Here is a 26,763-nt window from a genome sequence, read left to right on the forward strand (position 1 = left end):
ATTTATTCTTGACAAATCTACTATGTTTTTATTAGCTTATTATTCTCTAAGTACTTTATACATTGATTCTTGTGTACCTTTCAGGATAACACTGATAGACTTGTTATCTTCCTGAATCTTGCTTTTCCTCTTTTGACGAATAGGGTCTCTGGGTTTTCTTCTAGTTCCTAGAGAACCTTCTCCTCTTTTGTTACCAATAGGGGTTAATGGTTCAGATATCGCTTCAGCTTCTTAGATATTCCAGGGTCAATTTTACCAGGTCATCCTAACCTTAATATACGTAACATAAATATTTTCTAACCTCTTCTTTCCCTACCCTGTGCTCTTGTAAACAACTTAAATGCTTTAGGCATTTGCTTACAATTTATGACATGCCTGAAGCAAAGATGTCATTAAATATCTTGGCTTTCTCATCATGGTCTATTAAGGAAGGGGCTGTCCTTTTCTGCTCTTGTAGTGTTCATACAATCTTTTCACATTAATTTTTTCACCCTCAATAGTACTAAGTCATGGTTTAGTTTATCTTTCTGGGCTCAACCATACACTTCGGTCTATTTTTTTTCTACCCAGCTTTAGCCAGATGTTCTTGTTCCTAATTTGTAAATAAATTCCTTTTTAACATTCAAGACTCTAAAGAGCTTCTGCTGCAGCTATTCCTTCTTATGCTGAATCCTTTCTCCTTCACAGCACAATAATCTGCTGCTGTGTCTTAAATACAGCTTCTTTTGGTAATTGCTATCTCTTCTGCACATCTTTATCCTTAAATTATCTTCCCAAAAGAATCCTCTCACAAATTTTACAAATGTCTGCTTTACTGAAGCCCATTATCTCTATTTTGCTTCTCTCATGCTGTCCTTTTCTTAAAATAGTTAACTATGATCGATAGTTTTGCAACCATTTCCTCTGCCTTAGTCCCTGGAATCTCGTTTTTACAGAAGTTGGCCCAGTGTGTTGAGGAGCCCCTGTGTTGGAAAGCTGCTGTAGTTTATGGTCAAAAAAAAACAGATATGGAAAAATAAAGCATGGCCTGCTTGAGCCTGTATACAACAATACCAGTACTACTTGATAAGGCTCAACATTTCTCCAGAAATGTGCAAAGGTGATCTGTAAATTCTGATGTGATGTGGCAACTGAGTTGCAACACACACATGGAAGAATAGTGTTAATTTATTTCATTACTTAAGGAAGCCTAAACCAGTCAATGCAATTACCTCAGCAGAGTTTAGATTTTCTGTGGTGTTAGCAGTCACTCCTCAATTAGTCAAGCATATAAACTTCTGTATTCTGCAACAACTCCTTAGCATCTTCATAACTACAGGGGGATACTCAAGCCTTATGGTGAACTGCATCCAGTGCAACAGTGAGCGACCAAACAACAACCAAGTCATTCCTCTATTCTGTGACCCAAAATGCTCTTCAAAGATAGAATATCTGAGGAAAAAAAGGGGAGCACATCCCACATAAATTCCTTACCTGTTCAGGTTAGGAAAAATCCGAACACAGCACTATTAGTAGCCTCTTTTATATCAGTTTGACAGATTTTAAATGGTTTCCAGGAGGGCAACACTTTCATATTTCAGCTGTCTTCTCATTATTGTCAGACCTAGAAGCTCAGTACTGGATGACAGAAATATTTGTACAGTTAAACACCAGGAGAAAGCTGCAGAAATAAACACACATGTCAGGAAACTGTCTGAATGGGGAGTTCAGACAGAAATCTCCCTTCAAGCCATAAAATGGAAGGCTGCCTAGATCCATCCTTCTCTAACTTTCTCTTATCCATCAGACGAGTGATTTAGCTTGTCATTCCCTTGGCAGAATTTTAAGGAGGTTCAGATGCCTGCTCTCCATCCCCACATAAACACTACACATGCAGAAGTGTTACTGACAACTAGACTTTAAAAGCCTGCTGCAGGAAATCTCACACAGAAGTGAATATTACAACCATCTCACTTGCCAATATACCTCCCTCAGCAGGAACTGATGAAGGAAAAAACCACCTATGCTCTACAATCACTGGCTACTAGAAGCTGCCAATGAGTAAGGAGAAGTTCTTTCGTGTCCCCTGAGACCACTGTACTTCCCTGAGACACAGAAATATGACAATCTTGGTTTACTGGCTCACAACAACCACATTATATTATCTTTTCCTGAAGTTGTTTATTGAGGTATTTCCAAAAAGTCTCATTGCTAGGCTGCTCCAAAATCCTCCTCCTTTAATAGTTAACCCCTCCTTTTTTGTCTTGTTTTTAGCCTGACTTTCATCATGGGCAACATTTAATAGTTTTGTTCAGTTGCAAGTACAGTCTATAATCATTCTTTTACCTCCCCAGCATAGATATAGATCTATATTTCTCTCTCTCTCTTATGAACAGCAATTATACACCATTCCAGCCCTCATTCCCCTAAAAAAATCCAGAATGGTCTAGGCTTTCCTTATAAAAACAGACTCCATTCCTATTTTCTGCATGTTTCAATTTTAATGGATTTTTTTTAGCACAACTGACCAGCTCTACCGCCTGTAGATTGCTATGACCTTGGACTGTGGTCAATATATCCTTACCCATATTAAAACTACCAACCCTACATTCACAACTGCCCATTTCTATCACTGAAGTCTTACATTACAACATTCTGATCTTCTCTGCAAAATTACCTGCTTTTTTTCCTTATTTTCTGTACAAACATGGTTAATACAAATGTCCATTAGAAGCAGTCAAAAATCCACTCCTTTATTACTTTGCCATCAACTCTATTACCTCTCCTCTAGCCTCATGAATCCTCTTTGACAACAGTACATTGTTGCCTCTCCTTCTGCTAGGTCCTCGCTTACTGTAAAATAACTGTATTAACCTGCTATTGGACTACATGCAAAATTACCAATTATGCTTTTGCAACTGTACAAAAAGTGACAGTTACTGCACATCCTTTAGCTGCAGAACTGTTTTTCTTATCCAAGAACCATAGTGAGTTTCTCCACTGTGAATGATATCTTACAAATCCACATCATATTTTTTTCCATTTATCTCTATCTCCCCTATTAATCCTTTCTTCAACTTTTGTACTAAATCTTTGCTTCCTGCCAAGGTCATACTAATAGTTGGTAGTGGATGGCTTCATTATTTCTCTGTTGGTTAAACAGGTCCTATATGTGCTGTTCTCCAACCACACAGTACTGGCTAATTTGCTAACTGCACAGATAAACAACACTAAGGGAATTGCAGTTTAATTTACCAACTTTTATGATCCCAGTTAAACCAGGCAATAAATAATCTAAGATTAGTTTTAGCCCAAACCCAGAATGTGATAATTTGTTCTCCTTCACTTGTTCCCATTATTCTGTTGCACTGCCACATTCTGTAACCTCCGTGTTACTGAAAACTGAGACAAAATACTAATTTTGCTTTTCAATAGACTTAGATTACCCTTAATCTCTTTGATATTTTTTAATCTTCCCCTTACCTTAGTTAAAAAAAACTCACATCTTTTTCTTTGCTCTTTTTTATTTATATAGCTAAAGGGATTTTACCGTTGTTACAGCAGTAGTTGGTTTCTTTTGTAAGATCCTAGTCACCTTAGTTTTGGTAACTCTGACTTTTTTCCTCATACTTTTTGACAAAGCAGGATTTTTTTAAGAGATGCAAATCAGGACTTGGAGATCACAAAGAATTCAAAATATAAGATCATTCAAGCACAGGTTTTTGGTTAATACAGACCATTTCAGTGACTAACGGAAAAAGTGATTCTATTACTTTTTCTGTCTCTCCTTCCTCCTAGCCTTAAAATATAGAAATCATGTGAAGAGCAATGTTAATGGTGCTAAATGTACACCTCACAGGGACAGATGAAGCCCTACACTGATTAGGAGGAGCTGGAAGGGATGGGCTGCACAAACTTGTACCCATGACTCCATCTTCTAACATGTGAGCAGGTTTGCATTAGGCAATCTAGTGACTCTGTTTGCCATCACTGCTCTTCTGTAAAAACACACTAGCTCCTACTGCTGTTCACCACAAGGATAAAAAAGTAAGGTTTATAATTAAATCAAGAGGCTGGTACCCACATGGAGGTTCTTCCTGTGGGAGGACTGTTACGGAGTTTTCCACATGTATGTGGTTCTCCTTTGGCCTTTCAGGTAAGCAGAGAAAAAGGGTTATCCTTTTGTTGGCCCATATCTACCTCCTTAGGCTACAATTTCAGTTCAGGCTTGTACCTAAAGCACTAGATGAGACAGTTTCTGCTTCCATGACTAAAGCTGGAGCATAGAACCCATAGTGAGGATGAAAAGGCCACTGCCTGGTTCTCCCCACAGCATCAGGCAATGCACAGAAAGTTTCTACCAGCAGAAGTCCATCTAGAAATTTTATATTTCTAGTAAAATACATGAGCAGTAACCATGAGAAAGAAAAGAATTTTGATGAGCTGTGTATGCCCCAATAACTTCTCAGTAAATTGGTTTCAGATCCAGGCTTCTGAAAATTCTATGCTCATCAGAAAAGCTTCCTACAACTTGTAGGAACACATCTGTAACATACAGCAGAAAGTGAGTCTTTCTATGCTTCTACAAATGCTGCAATTCCAAGGGCTCTCAGAGCAATTAGTGGTAATCAACTGAGATACACAAGCAGATTTGGTTCTTCTTTCACCATAGATGCTTTTCTGATACAGGTTTCCAGTTAAATACATGACCTTTTCAGTGCTGGTGTCAATCCAGGTATCCTCAGGGCCCTTCTGGGATAGAGATGAACATAACAAAGGGAGTTATAGCACGGTTATATGGACAGGACAATAGCTACCAAATGCATGGCAGTCAAGGGATCCCAAATATCAGGCTACAAAGATGGAGGATGGGGAGCAGTGGCAAAGAGCAGAGTGTTGTTCAGACATGGAGCCCATTTCACTCCTTGCACCACGATCGACACACCCACGCTGTGCTGAGGGTAGTTGCACCTATGCTAGTTCTGATTCCTTCGCAAGTCTGCAGAGGCGTAACAGTATATAAACTCTTCTCCACATGATCTGAAACTGCAGCAAAGGACTTTCAGGTTGAACACAGGAAATAATTTGACCATGAGAACAACAACAGAGATGGTTGCCTGTGGAGGCAACTCTTCTTGGTGATGGATTTTAAAATCTGGTCAAGTAAACACGTCAGGAACAGCCCTGATCTCTTGCAGCCAGAAGGCAGGGAAGAAATTAGTCCTCTGTCTTGGCCCTGTGTTGCTGATTCTGAAAGCTGGTGACTGCCCACAGTGACAGGCAGTGGATGACACAGCCTGTGCTAGAGACTCTCTTACCATTTCACTACTATCATTACCAAGGTTGTACTCTCTTGAGCAACACTTTCTGTATCTGCATTTTCAGAGTCAGGGAAGAGACAAGCTACCTGCCTCATTTAAAGTCAGCAGGATCTTTCCCCATTTCCTTTAGTAGGAGCAGTATAGCACTTCACTAGTCCTTGATGGTTTTGTCTTGTTTTCCTTACATTCCCTTGTTTCTCTTCTCCCTTCTTGTACTGTTGTAGTTCGTTCTTATCCTACAAAAGTTATAAAGCTACTTTGCTTGAAGGTGCTGGTGTTTAGTTTCCCACAAAAGCACTATCCCACTCTCTCCTGATGCAGTGAAAACTACTGAAGGCAGACCCCAAACCTGTGGACTTGTGAGTACATTTTGAAGATCGCAAAACTCTATAATCAAACCCTGAAGAAACAGAACTGAGATCATACAGTGTATCACAGCACCATGCCCGTTACCTCTAGCGATTCCTAGGCCTGAGCCTTTCACCTATCCTAACCACAAGGTAGTGACTAGGGCTGCTTTTTAAGCCCCACTGACATTGAGTCATTCAAAGGATATCAGAAGAAATAAGAAAATAAGATTTCTAGCTTCCAACAGCTTCCTTAGGCAAAGGGAATCCCCTTGTCCAACACTTGTTTTGTTGCTTATTTTTATAGATACTGGTCAGCCACAGGTATTCTAACTGTACTCATCTTTCACCTCTGTTCCTCATGCTTTAGGAGGATTACATTTGTTTTCTACTAACTGAATGTTTCTTTTCCCGGCTTACAAACCTTGCCAAGGCTGGAAATAACTCCTTTGAGAATCCAACAGTAGGCCAATTATTATAAGGGGTACATTTTAAGAATAGTGAGCTGTCTCCATTTTCATCATAGACAGTAAAGACCTCTAAGAACATTTATAGGCATCTTTGCATGACTTCATTATTAGTTGTATTTCTTAGGATGTGCAAATCAAAAACCACTGGCAATAAAGGGGATAAGGAACATAAATGTTTGATTATAACAAAATCCATTCTTTAAAAACAGGCTGAAGTGCAACAACTACTGTTCTGGCTTATCATTTATTAGCAGGCAGTCATCAGAATAGAAGTGCAACAGACTTGATGACACTGCTTTTGCTGCTACAAGACCAAAGATAAGAACAGAAAATAAGAAGAGAATATATTAGATGGGATTATTATTAAAACATATATTTTGTGGTTGATTGTAAAGTATCTTCTTAGATTCACAGAAAACTCTGAGATCTTAAATAGCAACATTATGCAATAATAGACACCAGTTATTTACAGCAGCCAGAGAAATTAGTTCCTACTGAAAAGCAATACGATAGTTACGTCTCACAGAGACCAGTTTGTTCTTACACTGCATTTACCCTCCTCCTGAAGCTGAATTGAACATAGGACTGAATTTGGTCCAAAGGCTGTAAGAACTGCTGAAAGAACCATTAAACATGTCACAATCGGAGCTTGGGTTGCTCACACTCATTCTGCAGGCTGCATCATGTTTCATCATGATGCAGCTCTCATGGAGTATAGTGTGCAGGGCAGCTCTGTGCTAGCCCTGGGAGGGCTGACTCTGTGATCTACAATGCTCTTTCCCACCTCGTTAGTGGGATAATTTGCTATGCATACTGGGAATCAAGCAGCAAAACACACGGGAAAGCACAACATCATTAATGGTTTACGTTTGGATTCTGATTATCTAGTTCTGGACCAAAATGTAACAGTTATTTTATTCTACTATTAAAAGAATTGGCACCAGTCTCATCAGAAGCACAGTATCAGATACTGCAGGATGTAAAGAGGATTGGAGGAAAGAAAAGGCCAGAAGTAAAAGACAGGGGTTTATGATTTCCTCTTGTGTAAAGAATGAATAGCCCATTGATCTGTTAAGCAAAAACTTTAATGATTTACATGAAGAAACTGATCTCTAAGTAGGAATCAGGCCTTGGTTAGACATTAATTGGATTTCACCTACATCGTAGAAAGGAAAAGGACAGCTTTCAGCTAGATCAGCTTGCTGCAGGGCTGCATGTTTGCCAATGCTGCAGAAGGCAGGTTACAGGAGTGCATAGCTGGAGTGGGAAGAAAGGATGAGGGCTCACTGCTTTCAGTAGCATTTAGACATTTTCTGGGTGAAAGCACACATGAAATCATGATTTCAGTAGGCAAAGCCTCCTTCTTCGTACTGCTACAGATGAGAGATGTGAATTTATGTTTGCTTAAAACTTATGTTAAAGGTTGACACCTCCCTCAGCCCAACTTTTTCCCTCCTCCTTTATCCATGATTCCCCAGTTTGTGGGAGCTCCATGTGCATCAAGAGTAAAAGAGCAAAAGGAAAAAGCACTCATTGCAGAAGAACCTGAAAGTCTTTTGGACTCTAACCCACCTGCTAAGAACAAAAGAAGGCCATGTATGCTTGAAACTAAACATATTACATTGCAACAAATCGGAAGAACAGTGAACATGGAGAGAAGTGCTCCAGAAATAAATGTTTAACAGGGTGTTAAACACATCAGTGTGCAGATAACCAAACAGTGCAATGATGCAAAAGAGAAGTCATGCCAATCCACCACCTTGCATCCCACCATTCCAGAAGAAGGGAAGAACCTGCTATCGCAAGGTGCCAGAGAGCACTTTCCTTATTTCTAGGCCTTGTGCAGGTATCAGTCGGTATGATCCTGCTTTATTATTCCCACCATTTTGATTCAAGGAGAGTAGAAAGTGTAAGAAAAAGGAAGCCATATATGTTTTTATTAAAGGCTTAATTTTGATCTTCATTATGGGCATATGGTTACTTGCACTGATGCAGTGGGTCTTCAGTCAGGGTAAGAAATCATTCAAGATGAAAAGGTTTTACAAAAGGTTCCATGTTTACCCTTTCAGGCACTGCAACACAGCACAAAAGACTACCCCGCTAAAGAATAAATGATGTATAAATTGATTTTTAAAATTATAACAGATGGGGATATTTTATAGATGACCCTGTAATTTTTAAGCGACTGGTTATTTTCACTTCCAGAGCAAGGTACTTCTTGTCCGACAAGCTGTTTGGAATTTCTGCTTTGTCATCAGCTCAATTTATAAAAATAAATAAAATGAAGAATGTATCTGTGACAAGATGGTGGAAGTGTCCTATTTATTCACATGTATATTGCTATGGACAACCATAAACTGAAGCAAATGACAGGACATGCATCACCTATATTTAATCTTACACATTGAATATGTATTTTGATAGCAATAAAATTAGTGCATAAAACTAAAGATCAGTAAGTCTGCACAGTGTCCAGTTATTGAATTAATAGTTTATGGTCTGTCTGACTTACAATTACTGGCAAAAAGCAATGGCATAGTTGGGAGTAAATATTCAATGCGATAACAAGGTCTCCTGTATCCATATTTTTACACAATACTGTGTGCAGTGTTTAGCTGGATTGTAGGCTTTCTGCTGGCTGTTTCTACACAAATGTGTTTCAGTATGCAATATCAATTCCTGAAGACTATGACAACATCGACAGCATCTACCATTTGTTTGTGAATTGGAAAGATTTATCCTTGATGATTGTACAGTGCCCCTTCATCCGGAGCTCTTCTCCTAGCTTTAGGTGGAGGTGTCATGAAACGATGGGCTAAATTTATGTTGACACACCGCCTTGGCATTCAGCCTCCCCCTCCCGGGACTGGACCGGGACACAAACGGTGGATCCACACGGGATCTAGGCGCTGCTCTTCACCAGGCAGGATACGATCCCTCTCGTCACGTCCAGCCTCTACCGCCGATCGCTTAGAGCATTCCCCACCCACCGCCACCGGGCTCCTCCAGGGCCGCGAGTTTGTTTGGTGTCTTCTTTATTTTTTATCAGTATGTTTTGGCTTGTGCCAGCGGGCTCGCCGTCGGCAGAGTGCTGCCCTCAGCCAGGCCAACATAACAGCCCGAGGGCGGGCCGAGGGAAGGAGACCAGCCCCCCTTCTCCCCGGGGAGCTGCCGCCTCTCGCCGGCTGAGGGGCGGTCGCCGCCGCCTGCCCCCTCCCCGCCAGGGGGCAGCCGAGGGCCGCCTCCCTGCCTCCCGCCGGGGCCGGCCGGATGAGCGGGGCCCGGCGGCGGCTGCGGATGAGCCGGGCGAAGGAGCTGGTGGCGTACTGCCTGCTCCTGGGGCTGTCCGTGCCCCTCCTGCTGCTGCTGCCGCTCCTCTGAGATGCGCCGGGCGGCGGCTCGCCCCCGCCGCGGGGGGACGGGCGGGAGGAGCCGGCGGCAGCCCTGCTCCTCCGCCCGGCGTGCGGCCGGCGGCAGCAGCATCCCGAGGCACTGACGCCCCGCCGGGGGAGGATGAGGCGCTGGGGCGAGCTCTGCAGCGGTGCCACCCAGCCTGCGAGGGCGGGCGGGCTGCCTCTCGCTGCGGGGGGGCCCGGCCGCGGCCCCGGCCGCGCTCTGCCCCTCTACAGGCTGTGATGCCGCCGCGCTCGCCGCTCCTCCGCCGTGGCTGACGGGGACGCCGAGCGGCGGTGTCGCAGCTTCCCCCTTTCGCCTTCCCAAGTTGGGCTTCGGTGGCTCGGGGCCGGGGCCGGCGGCGCCTCTGCCCCGGGGCGGCCCCAATGGGCCCGCGGCCGCGGGCACTGCCGCCGCAGCCGCCCTCCCTGACCCAGCGCCGGCCCCCGCCGGGCAGCGGCCGCAGCCGGGGGCAGCTGTAGCCGGGGGCGGCCGCGGCGCTCGCGTTGCTGCAAAGCCGCCGCTCTGCGGGGCGGAGTGTGTCCCCGCCGGCTCGCCGTGCGGGGAGGCGGGCCGGGGGCCGGCTGAGATGGGAGAGAGCATGTCCAAGAGACTGAAGCTGCAGCTGGGCGGCGAGGCGGAGATGGAGGAGCGGGCTTTTGCCAACCCCTACCCCGACTACCAGCCCCACGGAGCCGCGGCAGCCCCCAGCGCGGCGGACGCCCACCGGGACAGGGCGCTGCTGCCCCCGGCGGAGGAGGAGTCCCTCCCGTTCGGCGCCGATGGGAAGGTGAGTCCCGGCGCCGGCCCGCCGCGCTCGGCCTGGCCCGCGGGGCGCTCCCTCCCGGCGGAGCGGCGGCCCCGGGCGCGGGCGGCCATGGGCGCTGCCCCGGGGCGGCCTCCGGCGGGTCCCGGGCCCGGCGACGCCGGGGCGCTGCCCCTGGGGCTGCCCCCGGCCTTCCCCGCCGCCCCTGCCCGCCCGCCGAGCGCGGGGCGGGTCCACAGGCACAGGCGGCGGCTTCGGAGGCGCCCGAGGAGAGGGATCGGCGGGGTGAGCTGAGGGAAGGAGCGGGAGCTCAGCCCGGCCACAGGGCTGGGAGCCGGCCGGAGCGACTGTTGTTCGAGCTGTTTGTTTTACCCCGGAACGGGAGTGAACGCGATGCCCGATCTGTAGATAACAGAACAGCTATATAGCAGAACAGCCATAGCTGCGCTTACCGCGGTGGTTCTGTCGCGCAGAACAAGTCGCCAGCACGGGTAGCCCGAGTTCCACCAACGAAAGCGCATAGGGAAGGGAAAAGATGAGTGCCCATCTGGAAAAGAAGAGTTTCTTCTCAGGTGGCAGTGACACTCAGGCGTTGGGTGATGCTGGACTGTCCTCCGCCAGGCACATGTTTACTGACATACACACGGTTATAGCTTCAGGTACACCGTGATAGGCACCTGGCAGTCGGTTCATGCCCGCAGAAGATCCGTCTAGAGGCACTGGTCGCCCAATGTTTGCAGTCCTCCAGCTCTGTTTATCTTCTTGACACCACATGCTGCTGCTTGGGGAACTGTGAGTGCCTTAGGTTTTAAGTACAGAAGCTGCCAGCCGGCTGGCTTAAGCTGCAGAAGGAATACCTGCTGTCATTTTAGCCCCGGAGCAGCTCATCCTTCGATACTGTGCTGCTTTGTCATCTTTTGCATATAAAACACTGCATGGTGACATTGCTAGAAGCACAAATGCGCCAGGGGTGGGAAGCTAACTTCCTAACTCACTTTGACTGTATGCTGGGGTGAATAAAGGAGAGACATTAATATCAGCTCTGTATTTTTCTGCTTGTGGAAATAAGGAATTACCTTGACTTACTGATAGGGTGGTAGGTGGTGATGCTGAACAGTGAGAGGGGCTTCCTCTCTAGGCATCATAAGTATCAGCAGAACAGCATCAGCTCACCATCCATCCAAGACAATGAAAGGTTTCACTAAGTTGTTCTAACAGAGGTTTATGAAGTTGTATGTGGCTAAGCAGAGTGCACAAAAGAGAATACTTTAGAGGTTCAGTGTCTTACTGCTGTAGCTAATTGCAGCTGTCAAAAGCAGAGCGTTTGAGAAGGTTTCAAAAGTAAGAGTAAGTTTAGAAGTGAAATCTGCTTTGTTTTTTACAAAAATCCCTGGTAGTATACTCAGTGTTGGTAAACTTTTTTTTTTTGTGGAAGAGAACTGTGATTTCTTTGTTCTTTTGTATCTGGCTTAGTATATAAAAATCATCCAAATATGATGAATTCAGGTATGAAGGCAGAGAAGATACAGCTATAGCTACATATTGTTCTTAAATTGATAAAAAACATGCCAAGAACTTTCTTCTAAGGCCTTCTGTAGGCCAGTCATCCTTCTTATGTACCTGCTTTAGATCCTCCACTTCATGTACATATTTTAAAAGAGAAAATAAGCCTTCATTTACTGCTGATTTGGGTTGACTACAGCTTTCTAAAGTGAAGTAATCAGAAGAGTAGTGAGATATTAGAAGAAAGTGAACAACTTAAAAATTATTTTTTAGGGCATACTAGCTGTGTTGCAGAATAGTTCAGCTCTAATTTACTTCAGATTTGATTCTTGAGTGAATCCAAGTTCAGAGACGTTCTGTGGCAGAGGTGGAATTAGTTAGTCAAGAATTTCTAGCCCTATGTTCACATTGGGGATGCCTGTTCTGCTCTGCTGTGGGTGAGTATGCTGTTTTACAGTGTGTGCAAATGTTTTTTCCCAGCATCAATGCTGGATGACATTCCTGTGATATACCGTGTGGCAGTCAGCAGCTATTTATGTTCAGAAAACATGTTAGATCACCTGTGTAACTGTGTATTTGATAAAAGATGGTGTCTGGGCTTTGTTACATTCAGAAGAATGAAGCTCCTCCGGAAAAAAAAAAAATCTTCTGTACTGTCTTAAAGCTATGTAACTACAGCAACTTTCAGTGGTCTTTGAATTCTTTCAACTCTGTGCATCTCATAGGAGAAGGCAGATATGAGTGTACATTTTCATTTTGGTTTTGCATCTGTAAGATCTGAGGAATCATCTTACATATTTCTGGGCTAGAATATAGCTGTGAATATATTTATGTGTATTTATATTCTTTGCAGCATTGCATGTTGTCACTCCTAGTATTATCCTTTTATGATACTTCATGATGGGTACTTTGGGGTGCTTTTGTTCTTGTTGTTTATGATTTGTGTTTCAGTGTTTTATTTTTGCCTTTAGTAGGCTCCCATTCCATCAGAGAATTTGTCTTTGCCTACCTAAAGCCCCAGTGAAGACAAAAGGACTTTACATAGGCTAGGAAGTCTGTTCTGTAAACTGCTGTACACAAGAACACAAGTTTCCTAAAAATGAGAGCAGCTTTCAGAAGCCCTCAGTGAACTGCATAATTTCTCCCTCCCATCTGCTGCTGAGTTGAGCACTGAGTGACTCACATAATGACAGCCTGAGGTGTGCGTGGCTCTGCTGTTGTCATGGAAGGCAATGCATTATTAATCCCTCCATTTGATTTCTTATGCTGTCATGATTGCCATCTAAAATTCATCAGGTTGATAAAAGGACAAGAAGCTCTTCAAGTCGTTGTCTGAAATGTGAGACAATTGGGACAAAGTGCTGCATATGAAAATACGTGTTTATATGCACAAGGTACAGTTCAGGAAACTTGAAGGTATGGGAACAGGAGAAGAGAAAACAAAATCTGAGGCTGCTGATTTACCGTCTTATAAATAGCCACAGTAAACACTGCAGCTATCTGCATGGGCTCTGCTCATGTAGTTGAAATTCACTGTTTTCATTACTAGATTTCTTCACCATTAAAATATCAGGGACTTGAATTGTTCCTGTAACTTGTCTGAGAATGCTGAGGTAATAATTCACCAGACAGCATTAATTCAAAATTAAGAAGAAACATAATTTTAAATGTAGATCTTTGTTTAATAAATGATGAATCTTTCAATTAAATATATGTCCTGTAGCCCTTTTCCTTTTGATGTGGGTTCCATTGTGATCCCTTAGCCTAAAAAAGTACCTATAGATATTATCTCAGAGTTGTCCAGAGGTTTTCAAAATGGAAATCTAAATGGTCAGGGGAGGCAGAGAAATGAATAGACAGCTATAGACTCATAACAAAGAATATTCCCTAGTTCTTAGTTCTCTAATGTGATAGAGAGCTACAAAACTCTAATAAATTTCTTGGGAAAGGGAAGGGTGGAGAGCTTGCAGAAAAGAGATGGTGATGACTTGTTCGAGGACCTGTCTCTGTGAGTGACCCACCAAGATCAACCTCAGATTGTCCGCTGTCCTTGGAGCCACCACAGCTCTGTGGCTACATTCATAGTACAGTCGGGTGTGATTTGGGATCTTCCTTTACGCTGACTATGGGCCAGTGACTTGGGAACTGAAGCAGGCTGATATTAATCTGTTCAGGCAGGGGAAGGTGGGAGCCTGGGCAACCTGATGAGGATTTTGTGTGTGTGCAAAAAAAGCATCCTTGTCATCAAGAAATTATCACAATCTCAGCCCTCAATATAAGGTTGTTTGAATTTGTTGTGGAATCACAGGGCAGCACCGAAATTAGATTCAAATTTTATGGATACCCAAACCATAGCTTCTTTTTTAGGCCAGTTCTTTCTTGATATGTTTTTTTTTGACTTGCCATAATGTTTCAGAAGTATTAGTAAAATGTGGTGTGTTCTGAAAAATGTGTACAATGTACTTCATAAAGCTTTGTAGGGGGCTCTTTACAGGGAACATATTTTAAAGATAATGGTGCTCATTGGCAATTAACACTTAATGGTGATACAGAATATTTACTTAGATTATAATTTGAGTGATTTAGTAGGTTTCTCAATCTTCTGTTGTTTCTGATAATTCCTTTATCTGGCTTTCAGTCTTCCTTCTCCTTTAAAATATATTTAAAAATATATTAAAAATCCTGTCATCATTGCCTTGCTCTTCTCCCTTTGGTGTTTTCTTGTAATTTTTATCTCACTGGGCATTTTAGTTGTCTGACTGAGAGCAGCAAGTTCTCTCTGTTCTGAAACTGACTCCTCAGTGACAACTTACACTAGTGAAAATTATACAACTCATTGCACTGGAGGCAAAATCGAAATTCTAGAACCAGTAAATATTTCTTCCCATTTTTATTTTTTATTTGCCAGAGATGTGGGGCAGCTGCATTTCTTGAGATTGACGCTTTTTTGGCCATTTTCTGGCACCCCATCTATTTTGATAGAGGATTCTGAAACACAGTTGATTTCCAGTACTGTCCGTGTTTCTTTTGAGAGAAGGTTTGTTTTGCTTTTTGTGAGTCTTGGTCACAGTTAAGTCTGCAAATCAGTGTATTGTACTTCATTGTCCCTTACTAACTCATGGCACCTAGTGTGCCAGCCTGAGAGGAAGAACTGCTGCTTCCTCCCTACAGCGAGGATCAGCACTGAATTCTGCTTAGTGCTTTTCTGAGGGTCTTTATTGAAAGCCTCTCCTGCTATTCAGGACTTTAACTACATATTGACTACTATTTGGTTTTAGTCAATCGGTTCTGAATGAAAATACTTTTCAAATTCAAAACCCAAGTTCTAATTAAATTGTCTCGCATCCATCTGCTCTTCATCAGTTTCTAGTTTTATCTTGCAGACCTCCATGTTAAGGAGATTTTACTCTAGCTGGTTGTGTGGCAATTGTAATAACAGGTATTTGCTTTTTGGTGAAAATAAATTTTATTTTTATTATCTGCACTGATCTGCTGTCAAGCTCAATATGTGCAATATATCTGTTCTCAGTGCATCAAGATAATTTAGACAGCATTGGTAGAGGTTTTAGCTTTTTTTGCAACTTGAGCACCAACTAAAAATGTCACAGCTAGGCCAGAAACTTCTGTGTAGTGAGTGACTTTAAATCATACAACAGATTTTTATCTTCTCAGCTTTCGAGAAGTAGCACACTGGTGTTAGGCTACCTGGAGGACCAGTGATTTTCAGTATTCCTCTTTTTATTTATCAGCTTCCATTTTCCAAAACATAGGATAATGTTCCTTGGTATCTGTTAATCATGTTTATTTTTGTTACCAATAATGTGAAGCTTTTTGATGGCTCTTTATGATGATCTAAATATTTAAGTGTTGGGTTTTTGCCATCTTATCACCAGTGAGACAAATAGCTTCTTTTGCACAGAAATGCATTAGAAGCACGGTCTCCTTATTTCTTCCCTGCTTTAAACAATTTTTTTTGTAACTTGAATGGTTTACCTTTTAATGATTTTTTTTCATGCCCTTATCCGCTCTGAGACAGGGTGTAATGACTGCGTTTAAAGCCTATTCCTAAGCTGACATTTTTAGCAGTGTAGTAGTTTGCCTACAGCTATTGATTTATCTTTCTCTTTCCCCCTCTCCCCTTTTTTTTCCCATTATTTTTTTCCTCCCCACTGTCACATGGATGGTACTAAGTGCTGGATCGCTGAAAAACAGTGCAGTGTATTCTACAGACAGCAGTGTTTCCAAGCATTTATTAAGCATGTGGTTTTGCAGAACTGGCAATTGTTTCTGGAAGGACCTATCTGAGGAGTAGCAGAGAACTGTGTTTGACTGGTTCAAAGGCTGGGTGATGAGGTTTCTTAGTATCTGGTGTTTTCAGAGAAGGAAAAAAAGCTGCCCTTGGAGCTGTAAGAGTCTTTTGATTTAGGTAAAAATAAAGTAGAAGTTGATTTTCTGTTCAAAAAGACAGGTCACCTCCCAGCAGACCTTGCTAGATTCTGCATATGGGATCCTACTGCCATCCCTTCTTGTGTGCTTTTCCAGGAGCTCTGTGGAGGTGAGCATGAGACCGTCCTGCTTCACTAAACCCGTGCTCCAATGCGCGGGTGTGAAACCTGGCTCTCTTACAGCCAGTGGCAGAGTTCCCAATGATTTCAGTACGGCCAGGATTTCTTGTTTCTGTAGAACTGTGAGTTGTCCCTTACCCAGGTCTTCCTCACCAGTGTATCTCATGTCCTTTATGCAGTCTTTTATGCAAGTTTGGTTTTTGAATGAGTTCGTACTGCGGTGCCAACTTGAGTTGTATTTTCTTCTCTGTGAAATGCATTTTATAAAGTTTCTAAAGCCACCTTTCAACATTCATCTCGTCAAGTAATTAATTTATTCTAGTCCATGTAAGCATCTGTTATAAGCTTATAGGAGAATCTCATAAAACAAACAGTGACAGTGTTTGGTTGTTAAAGCTTCAGAGCACCCCCCCGAAAAAAAAAGAGGCAGTGGTGGAGGGGTAGATAACTGGGGAAGACTTTGTTGTCACTTAAAACTTTTTTACACTGATACAAGCTTGGGAATAGCTTTGCTTGGGATGACAGATAATTATAATAAAAATATTCTTTCATCTATGTTTTTCCAAGCACTGAATCAAGACAAGGAAGTTACAATTCCCATCTTAGGGAGGGATATGCCAACCTGAGCTAAATTATTTGTATGGGACTGAGGTTTCAAAGCAGAACTCAGGCATTATGATGTCCTAGTGCTCCCCTCCTGCCTCTAAGTAATTTAGTCTGGTGTTTAATATAAAATATGCTGATTTGATAACAGCAGGTGTATTGTCAGAACAAAAAGATAACCAGCCTGCTTGTGATATGCAGTAGGTAAATAAATGGGGAGTCTGAAGCCTTAGTTCACTCTTGTCAGATAAGCTGAGCACTATGCCTCAATGCATCCGCATGAATATCCTCATGCTGTTTCACCATATGCCTTAGCATTGGCGTAGCTGTCTTTTGAAGGAGAGAATCCCTGCCCTTGGGAAAGGTTTTGCTTTGTGTTGAGACTTCACTGAACTAGTCAAAAGTATGTGTGTGGGAGTTTTGTGTGCATGTGGTACAGTTTCCTAACAAAAGAGGTGCTTCGTGCCATATTAAGACTGAAGAGTAAAAGACATCAGATGCTTACTGCGATTGGTTGCTATTTCCAGGGTTACCAGAGAAGGTTAAGGGGTCTCTAGCTTGTTTCTAGGATGGTATGTGTGCAATGTGAGATATAACTGCACAGTTTCCTTCTCCCTTCCTATCTTACCACCATAAAATGGATTTGAACCATTGACCCTGGAGACTTCTGGTGTGTCAGAAGCCTTGAGCTAATTTCTCTTTCTCCAGTGAAAAAATCATAAATGGACGTGTGTTTAACATCAAACTAAGTCTTCTCCAATCTGATTTGTTCCAGCTGCTATATGGGAGCAGGTTAGAGAAGCAGGAGGTGGAAGGAGATCAAGCACTGTTCAGAAAACAGTAGCTTATTCTCAGTGTAAGCTGAAAAGTAGCCAAATTGTGTAATGCCATTTTTCTGATGACTGCTGCGTTGTGGCTCTTGGTCTGGGAGGTGGGGAAGCTCTGCTGACTTCCATCTTCCTAGAGAGTTTCTCTTCTGGCTGCTTCTGGATAACAAATTTATGTGTGGCAAGTGATGTATGCCTGGGACTTTCCATAAATGATGGAAAACACATTCAGGAAATATTTTGGGGTGGCATAAGGTTTGTGCACATCACAATTTTTGTCAGAGTGATGCTAATATCTAATAATGATAAAACTTTTCCTATAGCCCAGAAAGGGAAGATTTTTTTTTTTTTCTTTTCTAGCTCTGTAGTAGATAAATTGTGCTAAAAGTAAAACTAGCCCTTAGGCTCTATTTTGATCTGTAAAGTAGTTTTTAATAAATGTGTTAATAGGAAAAACTGATCAATAGGTGATACTGTTAAATTTAATAAAGCCCCAAACCTAACTGAAAAAACTCCCAAACAGGATTGGTGTGCCCACTCAAATGTAGAGTTGTCCTGTGAAAGGGCTTCATGAATACTCTTTGTCATGGAAATTAATAGGACAATAGATTCAAGTTAATTAACTATTTCCATGTACCATAGGCTTAAAGAAGTAATCAGTAGCTTATCTTCCCCTAAGGTATACATCATGAGAGAGAAATGTTGGCAATAGTAAAGTATTCTCTATTATATTTCATATATATCATCTATATAAACTTTTCTTGGTCAAAAGTAAAAGCAAGCAGTGTGTAAAATCAAAGAGTTGTTTCTTTGCCTTCACACATGAGCTGAAACTGCTGAGCTACTTTTACTCACCCTCTTTGTGTCTAGCTCTTTCTTAGTTGTGCATTAATACATCACTGCTTTGAACAACCTCCTCATCATAAAGCATGTAAATCCCAGTATTGTTTTGGATATAGAAGAGAGCAAGTAGGAGGAAGGACACTTAGGCAATTGACTTCTAGGTGGCAGTCACAAACTGTGACATCAAAAAAGTTGGATTTAAGAAGAAAATGTGTGTACACCATGGATTATGTGATTGAGCACATCATTAAAAATGGTGGCTTGACTTTGACTTGATTGTCTCGAGTATGAGCATTTATTTTCCTTTAACCATTTCCTGCTCCGTTGTGCCACAAAGGATGTGCAGGGACCTTGTAATGAGAGCAAGCACCTATAACACAGGGCTTGTGCTGGGTTTGTCCATAGTATGGTCTTGGTACCAGGACCCTGAATGGAGTATTGTCCCATGGAGTGGCAGCAGATGGTTATCTTCTGTTTGCTTCTATTCACCTTTGCTCAGTTTGAAGAAGCTTTCTTTACTGTATTAAGGGCCTGAGATAAGAGGCAGAGTAGAATTACATATTGTCACAGTGTCCATAGCTGCTCTTTGTGTGACTTTAAAGCATCCCCAAATAACTTTTGCCTAATGTAGATCCTAGTAACTTGCTCTAATATGTAGTCAGAATGTATTTATGTGGGACACACTTAAGGTGAACCACCTTGATGTTATTGATTGCTGTATGTGGTATTTATTCCCTAGTTCTTTTTCGCTTGGTTGGTTTTTTTTGTCAAATGAGAAAGTGGAGCAGACAGTTTAAATTCTTGGATTCTTTCCTTCTTTGACTCATTCCCTGTCTCCTGTTTTCAGGTCAATGCTCGGTTTTCTAAACGGATCCAGGCAAAAATTAAAGACCTTCTGCAACAAATGGAGGAAGGGCTGAAGACCGCAGATCCACATGACTGCTCTGCCTATACTGGCTGGACTGGTGAGAAAACTAGAATTTGGCTGAAGCGTATTTGTTGAATGATGTAATTGGGTTTATTCACAGGAGAAAATTCTAATATTCTCACAGGAGTGGCAGAAATACTCTGATAAAAGCATTTGCGCGAGTTGGTTTTTTGTTTAACTCTGGACCCTTGATCACTACTGTCTGGAATTAATGACTTCCATTGACTTCAGCAGACAGAGGTACAGCGTGATAATTTACTTTTGTGAGTGGAGATCTTTGTCTTGCAGAAGAAGCGGGTCTTCTAAGGCTGCTCTTTCTTTCTGCTTACCTCTTGTTTCTTTGTTTTTGTGGTTTTTTTAAAAATAGTTATTTTTCACCTTTTTCTGTTCAACTGAGTATTAGTTAGCAGTTTTCTAATGATAACAGCGTCTTTTAATCAGTGGGAGTAGGTGGGGAGAATGTGTTCTGTGCCCAGGAATTTGGAGCCTTAAAATCTGCAATATGGATACTTTGGCTGTGCTTGTTCCATCTCTGCAAAAATGGTAAAATGAACGTGTGAGGAGAGGGAGTGTAGAGGTGAGGTTGTAAGATTGTAAAGATCATGGAGGTAAATAAGCATGTGCAGGTGCTGGTTATTGCTAGGGACCATCATTCATTTAGCATTGCATCACCAATGCTGCTCAGGTGTGAAGGAGCCCTTATGATTGCTGGGATTTAACCCCAGCAGTATCATGCAGCTGATACCCTGCCCCTCCTACCCCCCCCTCCTGCAGTGGGATAGGGAGGAGAATTGGAAAAAAAAATTCATGGGCTGAGATAAGAATGGTTTACTAACTGAAACAAAGTAAAATATAACAACAACAATAATAAAACCGACAGCAATAATAATAATTGTAATGAAAAGGAGGGAGAGAGAGAGAGAGAGAAGAATAAAGCCCAAGAGAAACGAGTGATGCACAGTGCCGTTGCTCACCACCTGCTCACCAATGTCCAGCCTGTGCCTGAGCAGTGACTGGTGGCTTCCTGCCATCTCCTCTCAGTTTATGTACTGAGCATGACATTCTGTGGTATGGAATATCCCTTTGGCCAGTTCCAGTCAGCTGTCCTGGTCACACTGCCTCATGGCTTCTTGTGCACATGGTTCTTGGCAGAGCATGGGAAACTGAAAAGTCCTTGACTTAGGGTAAGCACTGCTCAGCAGCAACTGAAACATCAGTGTATTATCAATGTTATTCTCATACTAAATCCAAAATACAGCACTGTACCAGAAGAAAATTAACTGTATCCCAGCTGAAACCAGGACACTGATCCTTTAGGGAGAGCCTACAGTTGTCAAGTCTGATATGGCCACTGTTCTCAAGTTGCCAAAATGCTTTTCCATCTAGGCCTCTTAAGTGTGACTTTGCTGGAATGAATGTCTTATTCTATTTCTGCTCTTCTAGCTCACACTTCAGGCATACTTATGCTTTTAGCACAGCATGTTTGAAATGTGCCCTGAGGAGATCTATTCTTTTATCTTTATGTCATGAGAGGGAGTAGCTTGGAAAAGCTCTCCATCCTTTGCCCATCCTTAGGCTTAATTCTGGCAATGAAAGGGTAAAATTTCTTTGCTTTCTTCTTGATGTTTCAGTACAGATGGTGCTGTGGGTGGATGGGTGGGGAAGTTTTAGACAACTCAGGCTTAAAAGGTAGATGTATTTCAAGGTCTGAAAGCGAGTGGCTGCTAAGTGAGTGCTTTCTTGCGCTGACAGTACCAAACCCCTCCTGAGGAGCTGTGTTCTGACACTGTGATTGACAGCTGAAATTATGGCTGATAAACCAGAGCATGCTGAAAATGAGTCATAAGGTAAAAGTAACACAGCCATCGTTAGCTGAAACAAGAATATAGATGAACAAGTAATGTTGCCTCATGAGAGTGAGGTTTTTCCATCCTGTAGAAGGATCACTATCTACATCTGTTCCAAGCTGTGAACTTCTTTCAGGGCTCCTGTGGATATAGTTCTGCATAAAAATGTTTAAATTATCTGGCTTTAAACATACTTATTGAAAATACTTTCTCCCCAAACTTACTCTTTGCAGCATTTTACTAGTGTGCAAATCAGAAGGTAAAAGCAGTGCTGTAAACAACTTGCCTGCTTTTATGTACCAAGTCTAGGCAAGTCTTATGGGCAGTGCAGTCCTGTGCACTGGCTTGTACTTTTTGAAACACCTTTAAAATCTTGGAGCAGGTACTGTTGGCACGTAGCAATCGTAGGACCCATGTAAGAGTCCATCTTGCTTATACAAGTACTCTTTGTATGTGCCAGACCTCTTGGAGAAGCCATTTTAAGGGTGTTGCACTAAGAAACACTAGGAAGGTTTGGATGAACTGAGCTTCATGGCTACTTTTCTGATCATCCTTTGATCAAGCCCACGTATCTACACATTTGTTGCAAAATAAAAAAGGGTTCCACAAATCCTTGTAAATAGCCCACAAGTTCCTGTGACACTGAATTGGGCTCCCCAGCTCTGCAGCTTTTTTCTTAGACTCATCTAGAAAGACTTGTTCAGAACCCATCCAGGGAACATCTGAGAATGCACCAGCACTCCTGTGGTGCTGTTGTTCTTGTACTACTCAGTTGCCTCTCTATGAGCTATGTGGGCCTTGTGTGTACTTGGCTTTAGTTGAGGCTAAAGTTGAAATGGGTTTGAGTTACAGTGTGGTCTGGAGGTGATTTACTTCTGCACATGCATGCTTGCAATTGGCCAATAGACATCCACTTAGATAGGTTTGTTTCACCTTCTTCAGTCTACATTGTTGCAATTTTTAAGGTTTTTTTTTTTTTGTTTTAATGGAAAACTATGTAATGAGTTTAATGGAGTGAAGCTTGATAGTACCTCCTGGCATTGTCTAAGCACTTGTTTGCCTTCTAGCTTTTACAAACCAGCTTGACTTGTACAAGCTCATAGTCTTCTTTTAAGGGTTATAAAGAATTTGGCAAGTTGAATCCAAAAACTCGTGGAATGATCATTTTACGAACCAAATGGAAAGTGACTTCTTCCATATAATAGATGAGTATTGTACAGTTAGTGTACTCGGTCATACACATGCTTGTTAGCTCAAGTGTTTGAATCTTACAGTGATTTCTTTGCCAAGCACTGAGGCTGGTGTCATGATTTTTCTTCCTTTTCTGCAAATTGTGAGTCTACCACTGGGCTTCAGTCTGATAATTTTTTTATTTTTACCACAATCCAGATCAAAATTTAATCAAAATACATGACCTGATGCCTTCGCATTGCATAAGCTAAGCCCCTTGACTGACATGTTTTTATTTCCCAAATACCTGTTCACATTTGAGTAACTGCTTCAGAGGCACCAAAGAGGGGAAGGAAATGTAAGTGAAACTATCTCTTTTTTATGTGGCCGTTTCAGGTATCGCCCTCCTATATCTGCAACTGTACCGTGTCACAAAAAACCAGAGCCATTTGCAGCGATCTCTTGATTATGTGAAGAGAATCCTTCGCAATCTGAATGGCAGAAGAGTTACTTTCCTCTGTGGTGATGCTGGGCCTTTGGCAGTGGGTGCAGTGGTTTACCACAAACTGAAAAATGACAATGAATCTAAAGAATGTGTTGCCAAGTAAGTGGTTAATGGGGGAAAAAACCATGCCCTTTATTTGTAGAGAGCGTTGTTTCAGTAACTTTTGCAAGTGGAGTTTTAGAGGACAGAATTAAAAAATGGAGGCACTTTCTACCATGATACCTTTTCAGTAGAAGAATACAAAATGGGCTTTATCTTTATTAAAGCTGGCTTACACTTGATTCATGTTTGCAGGTTATCTTGAGCCCTCTATCACTGTTGGGACAGGATGTCCTGGGCATATCTGTAGTGCACGCACGTTTTCATTTTGTCACATTGAAGTGACATTTAGCAAAAGCCACACGCTTGTCATCAGCAATATGTAGTGCTTGTGCAGTATATGATGCTTTCTGTAAATAGTAGGTCTTAATTTTAAATTCATTACAAAACAAGTACACAGCGGGATCTGGAAACAACCAGGCAGAAACACAGTACCTCGAATTTATATGTAAAAAAGATTTAATAAAGAGAAAGTATTTGCGAGAGTAAATTTGTAAAGGCAAGAGTTTTAATTAGGTCAGACATATGAAGGTTACCTGAAGAAATTCCAGCACCTTCTCAGAGTAATCTAAATGTAACAAGTGTCTCAAGAAATCCCATTTAGATGTAGCTTCATTACAGAACTGACTGTCCTTCGCTGGTACAGAGCTGATTGCTGTCCCAGCAAGGGCTGGAAGCACTGGAACCCTGTGGGATTTGCATTTGGCACCAGCAATCCACTTGCTAGTTGTCCAGCAACGTACCTTAAGCTGACAGAATTTGTGACTAGGCTTATGTCCTCATCTCCATTCTGGTTTATATTTGCAAATGTAATTGGTCTCTTTCTAATCTAGAATCTTACAGTGATTAATCTCTGCTGCGGTTCACGAACGAATATTTCAATTTTGAAACGAGCGTTAGGTTTGGGTTTTTTTGCTTTTAGAACTGGCAGTAAACTTGAGCATGTCATTTTGGATGCAGCTTGGAAAGCAGTTTTGTTGTCAGGCATGAAGCATGAGTATAGCAAAATGAGATTAGCAATAAATCTTGGTCTTACCTCTCCTTGGAAATAATTTTTAGGAGGAGTAGTGAAAAGGAGTTTAGTTTGGTTATTTGTGTATTTTATTCCTTTTTGTTTACAAATATACTCGTGACACCAGCTGAGTGGTGCATTGTAAATGTTGGGAATGTAGTCTATGATTTCGCTTCTAACTTTTTACCTTGTAGCTGTCCACTTGTATGATTTCAACAATAAAATTTAACGGTGAACAGTTTAGAAGAAAATAACTTAATTCTAAGTCCAAAGCATAATTCCAAGAAAGGAATGATAATATAAAACCCTTTTTTTGTGAATGGCTTTTCTGTGGAATTAAGCAGTGACAGCATAAACACACGATTGAGGTCAGTGGTTTTGCTCTGGCATGACATTAATGCTAACAATTCTGCCAAGAAATAGCAGCTGGGGGGATCTGGGAGTTGAATTTGGTCTTAATCCAGATTGTCTTTCCCCCTCCCACAATTTAAAATGTGATCATTGCCATGGTTTCATCTAATTACGAATTTAATCACAAAAGATAGGAAGAGACAGGGAGGGAGTGGACAGGAAGACAGATCTCTGATCCACCTCAGTGCTAATGCAGACTGGTGGAGTATTAGCAGAGAGTCTCTTTGGAGAAAATGAGAGTTGTGGTGTCCAGCCCAAGGGTTTTTTGATTTTTTTTTTTTTTGTTGTTGTTTTTTCATTGCTAAAAGCAAGCAAAACACTAGAGCATAATAGTAGTGTCCTTTTCAAAACTAGGGTGCTAAATGTTTGAGACAATGTGTTGTCTTGGGAGAGGGAGTGCTGAATGGTGGTATTGGATGTTTTTGTGTGTTTGCTTTTTCCCCTCTTACACATCTACAATTAAGGGTTTGTCAGTTTGGTGAAACTCCCAGAGGCTCTAGGAGGTTTCTGTCTTTGTTGGAGTAGCTCTCCAGCCTCCTCCAACCCCTACCCTGCACTCATACATCTGTTCTATCTGCACAAAACCCTGACAATTTTACTAATACTGACCTGACTCTGGCTCAGTTTCCTGTCTCAGGGGTGGCAGGCATGCAGAGCTCCTGTGTGTAAACCTGGCAGCCAGCTGAACCTGGGGATGACTGAAGGGAAGTGGTAGGGCTTCACTGCTCGTTCTGCTTTGGTTTTGATTGATAGTTTGTACAATGCATCGTCCTGTATGGTCTCTACAGAAGATACTCTCTTTCCCCACTTCCTTGTCTGATGCAGGTTGTTGCAACTCCAAAGGACAGTCATAAGCACAGAGGCTGAACTTCCAGATGAGCTGCTTTATGGCAGAGCAGGTTACCTGTATGCCTTGCTGTATCTGAATACTGAAATTGGTCCAGGCACTGTCCCACAGTCTGTTATCAAAGAGGTAAGAGACTTTTCTCTCTCCAGCATCACAGCATCAGTGAGGTTGAACTGGGATCACTCCCTTGCATAATTCAAGGGATTAAGAGAGGGGTGCTGGAGAGGAGAGGAACTAGAACTGGGAACCCAGTCTCATCTGTGCCTCCAATCTCTTCCCCCTTTCCCTGCTGCCCAGCTGGGACTGAGACAGGTCCACATCCACCCATGGAAATAGGTCTAATATGTAACTAGCTTTGGAGCATTTGAGGATGAGACATTGATACAAGAAACCTTAAGACAGAAGTGTGGAAGTGTTTAAGTGAAAAGAAGGAGTATTCAGTGTGGGGAACATTCATGACTGTTTTGCAGCTACCAGAACCAGAGAAGGCAGGCCTGGAAAAAAGTGATTAGTAATATTTATATATTCAATTTCTACTCTTTAAAATATAAGTGATTTCATCATTAAGGAAAAATACAATTTCTACCTCAACACTCAAATCCAAATGAATTGAATATTGTTCTAAGACTGTTTATAGTGGTTTATTCTTTACTGTGGTTTTAGTCATGCCAAAGCAAAACTGTCTGAATCAAAGTAAGCAAGACTGATAGACGAGGTGTGTTTTTTTTCAGGTGATAGATGCTATTATTGAATCTGGGAAAAACTTTTCAAAGGAGGAGCGCAAAACAGACCGTTGCCCTTTGTTGTACCAGTGGCACAGGAAGCAGTATGTTGGAGCAGCCCATGGAGTGGCTGGGATCTATTACATGCTCATGCAGGTAAGAGCATCTTCTGCGGGCAGTGGTGATACAGCAGTGATTTCTTGTTTTGAGTCAGAGGATCTTTTCTTCAGGTTTCATGCATGTGCAGTGTTGTACTGGGTCAGGATCTCAGAATTTAAAATTAGACTGCAGCACAGAGCTGTGCAGAGATGCTACCTCAGGCTTTGATAGCAGAAGAAAACTGTGACTAGGGTATCACACACTAGAGTGAATTAACTCTTGAGTGATTCAGAGCACCAACTTTCCAGATCTGGTTTCTTGTTCTCAGTGGAGACAGTGAGGTGCTTTCTCTCATCTTCATAATTACTTCTTCTGATGCTTGCAGTTAGACCAGCTAAATATTCACTTATCATCCATCACTGTTCAATTTTTTGCTATTTTTAAATGAGTGCACCACTGGTGCCTCCAGTCCTCCATGCCCTTCCTCTCTTCTCTAGTGATTTTTT

At 42.1% G+C, this 26,763-nt stretch overlaps 1 protein-coding gene across 1 annotated transcript in view; it reads left to right on the top strand.

The window, feature by feature from the left end:
• Nucleotides 1-10,000: 10,000 nt before the first annotated feature.
• LANCL2 (LanC like glutathione S-transferase 2) overlaps nucleotides 10,001-26,763 on the top strand; it is a 30,746-nt gene continuing 13,983 nt past the window's right edge. The window contains exons 1-5 of the mRNA XM_051799429.1: nucleotides 10,001-10,300; nucleotides 19,465-19,582; nucleotides 22,959-23,166; nucleotides 25,415-25,562; nucleotides 26,168-26,314. Of these exons, the coding sequence (XP_051655389.1) occupies nucleotides 10,100-10,300; nucleotides 19,465-19,582; nucleotides 22,959-23,166; nucleotides 25,415-25,562; nucleotides 26,168-26,314 (822 nt within the window). The 5' untranslated portion in view covers nucleotides 10,001-10,099. The remainder of the gene's footprint in view (nucleotides 10,301-19,464; nucleotides 19,583-22,958; nucleotides 23,167-25,414; nucleotides 25,563-26,167; nucleotides 26,315-26,763) is intronic.

This window comes from Manacus candei, unplaced genomic scaffold (assembly GCF_025592945.1).
Source record: "Manacus candei isolate 608988 ecotype Guabito, Panama unplaced genomic scaffold, ASM2559294v1 h1tg000049l, whole genome shotgun sequence".
In the NCBI taxonomy this organism is placed as follows: Eukaryota; Metazoa; Chordata; class Aves; order Passeriformes; family Pipridae; genus Manacus; species Manacus candei.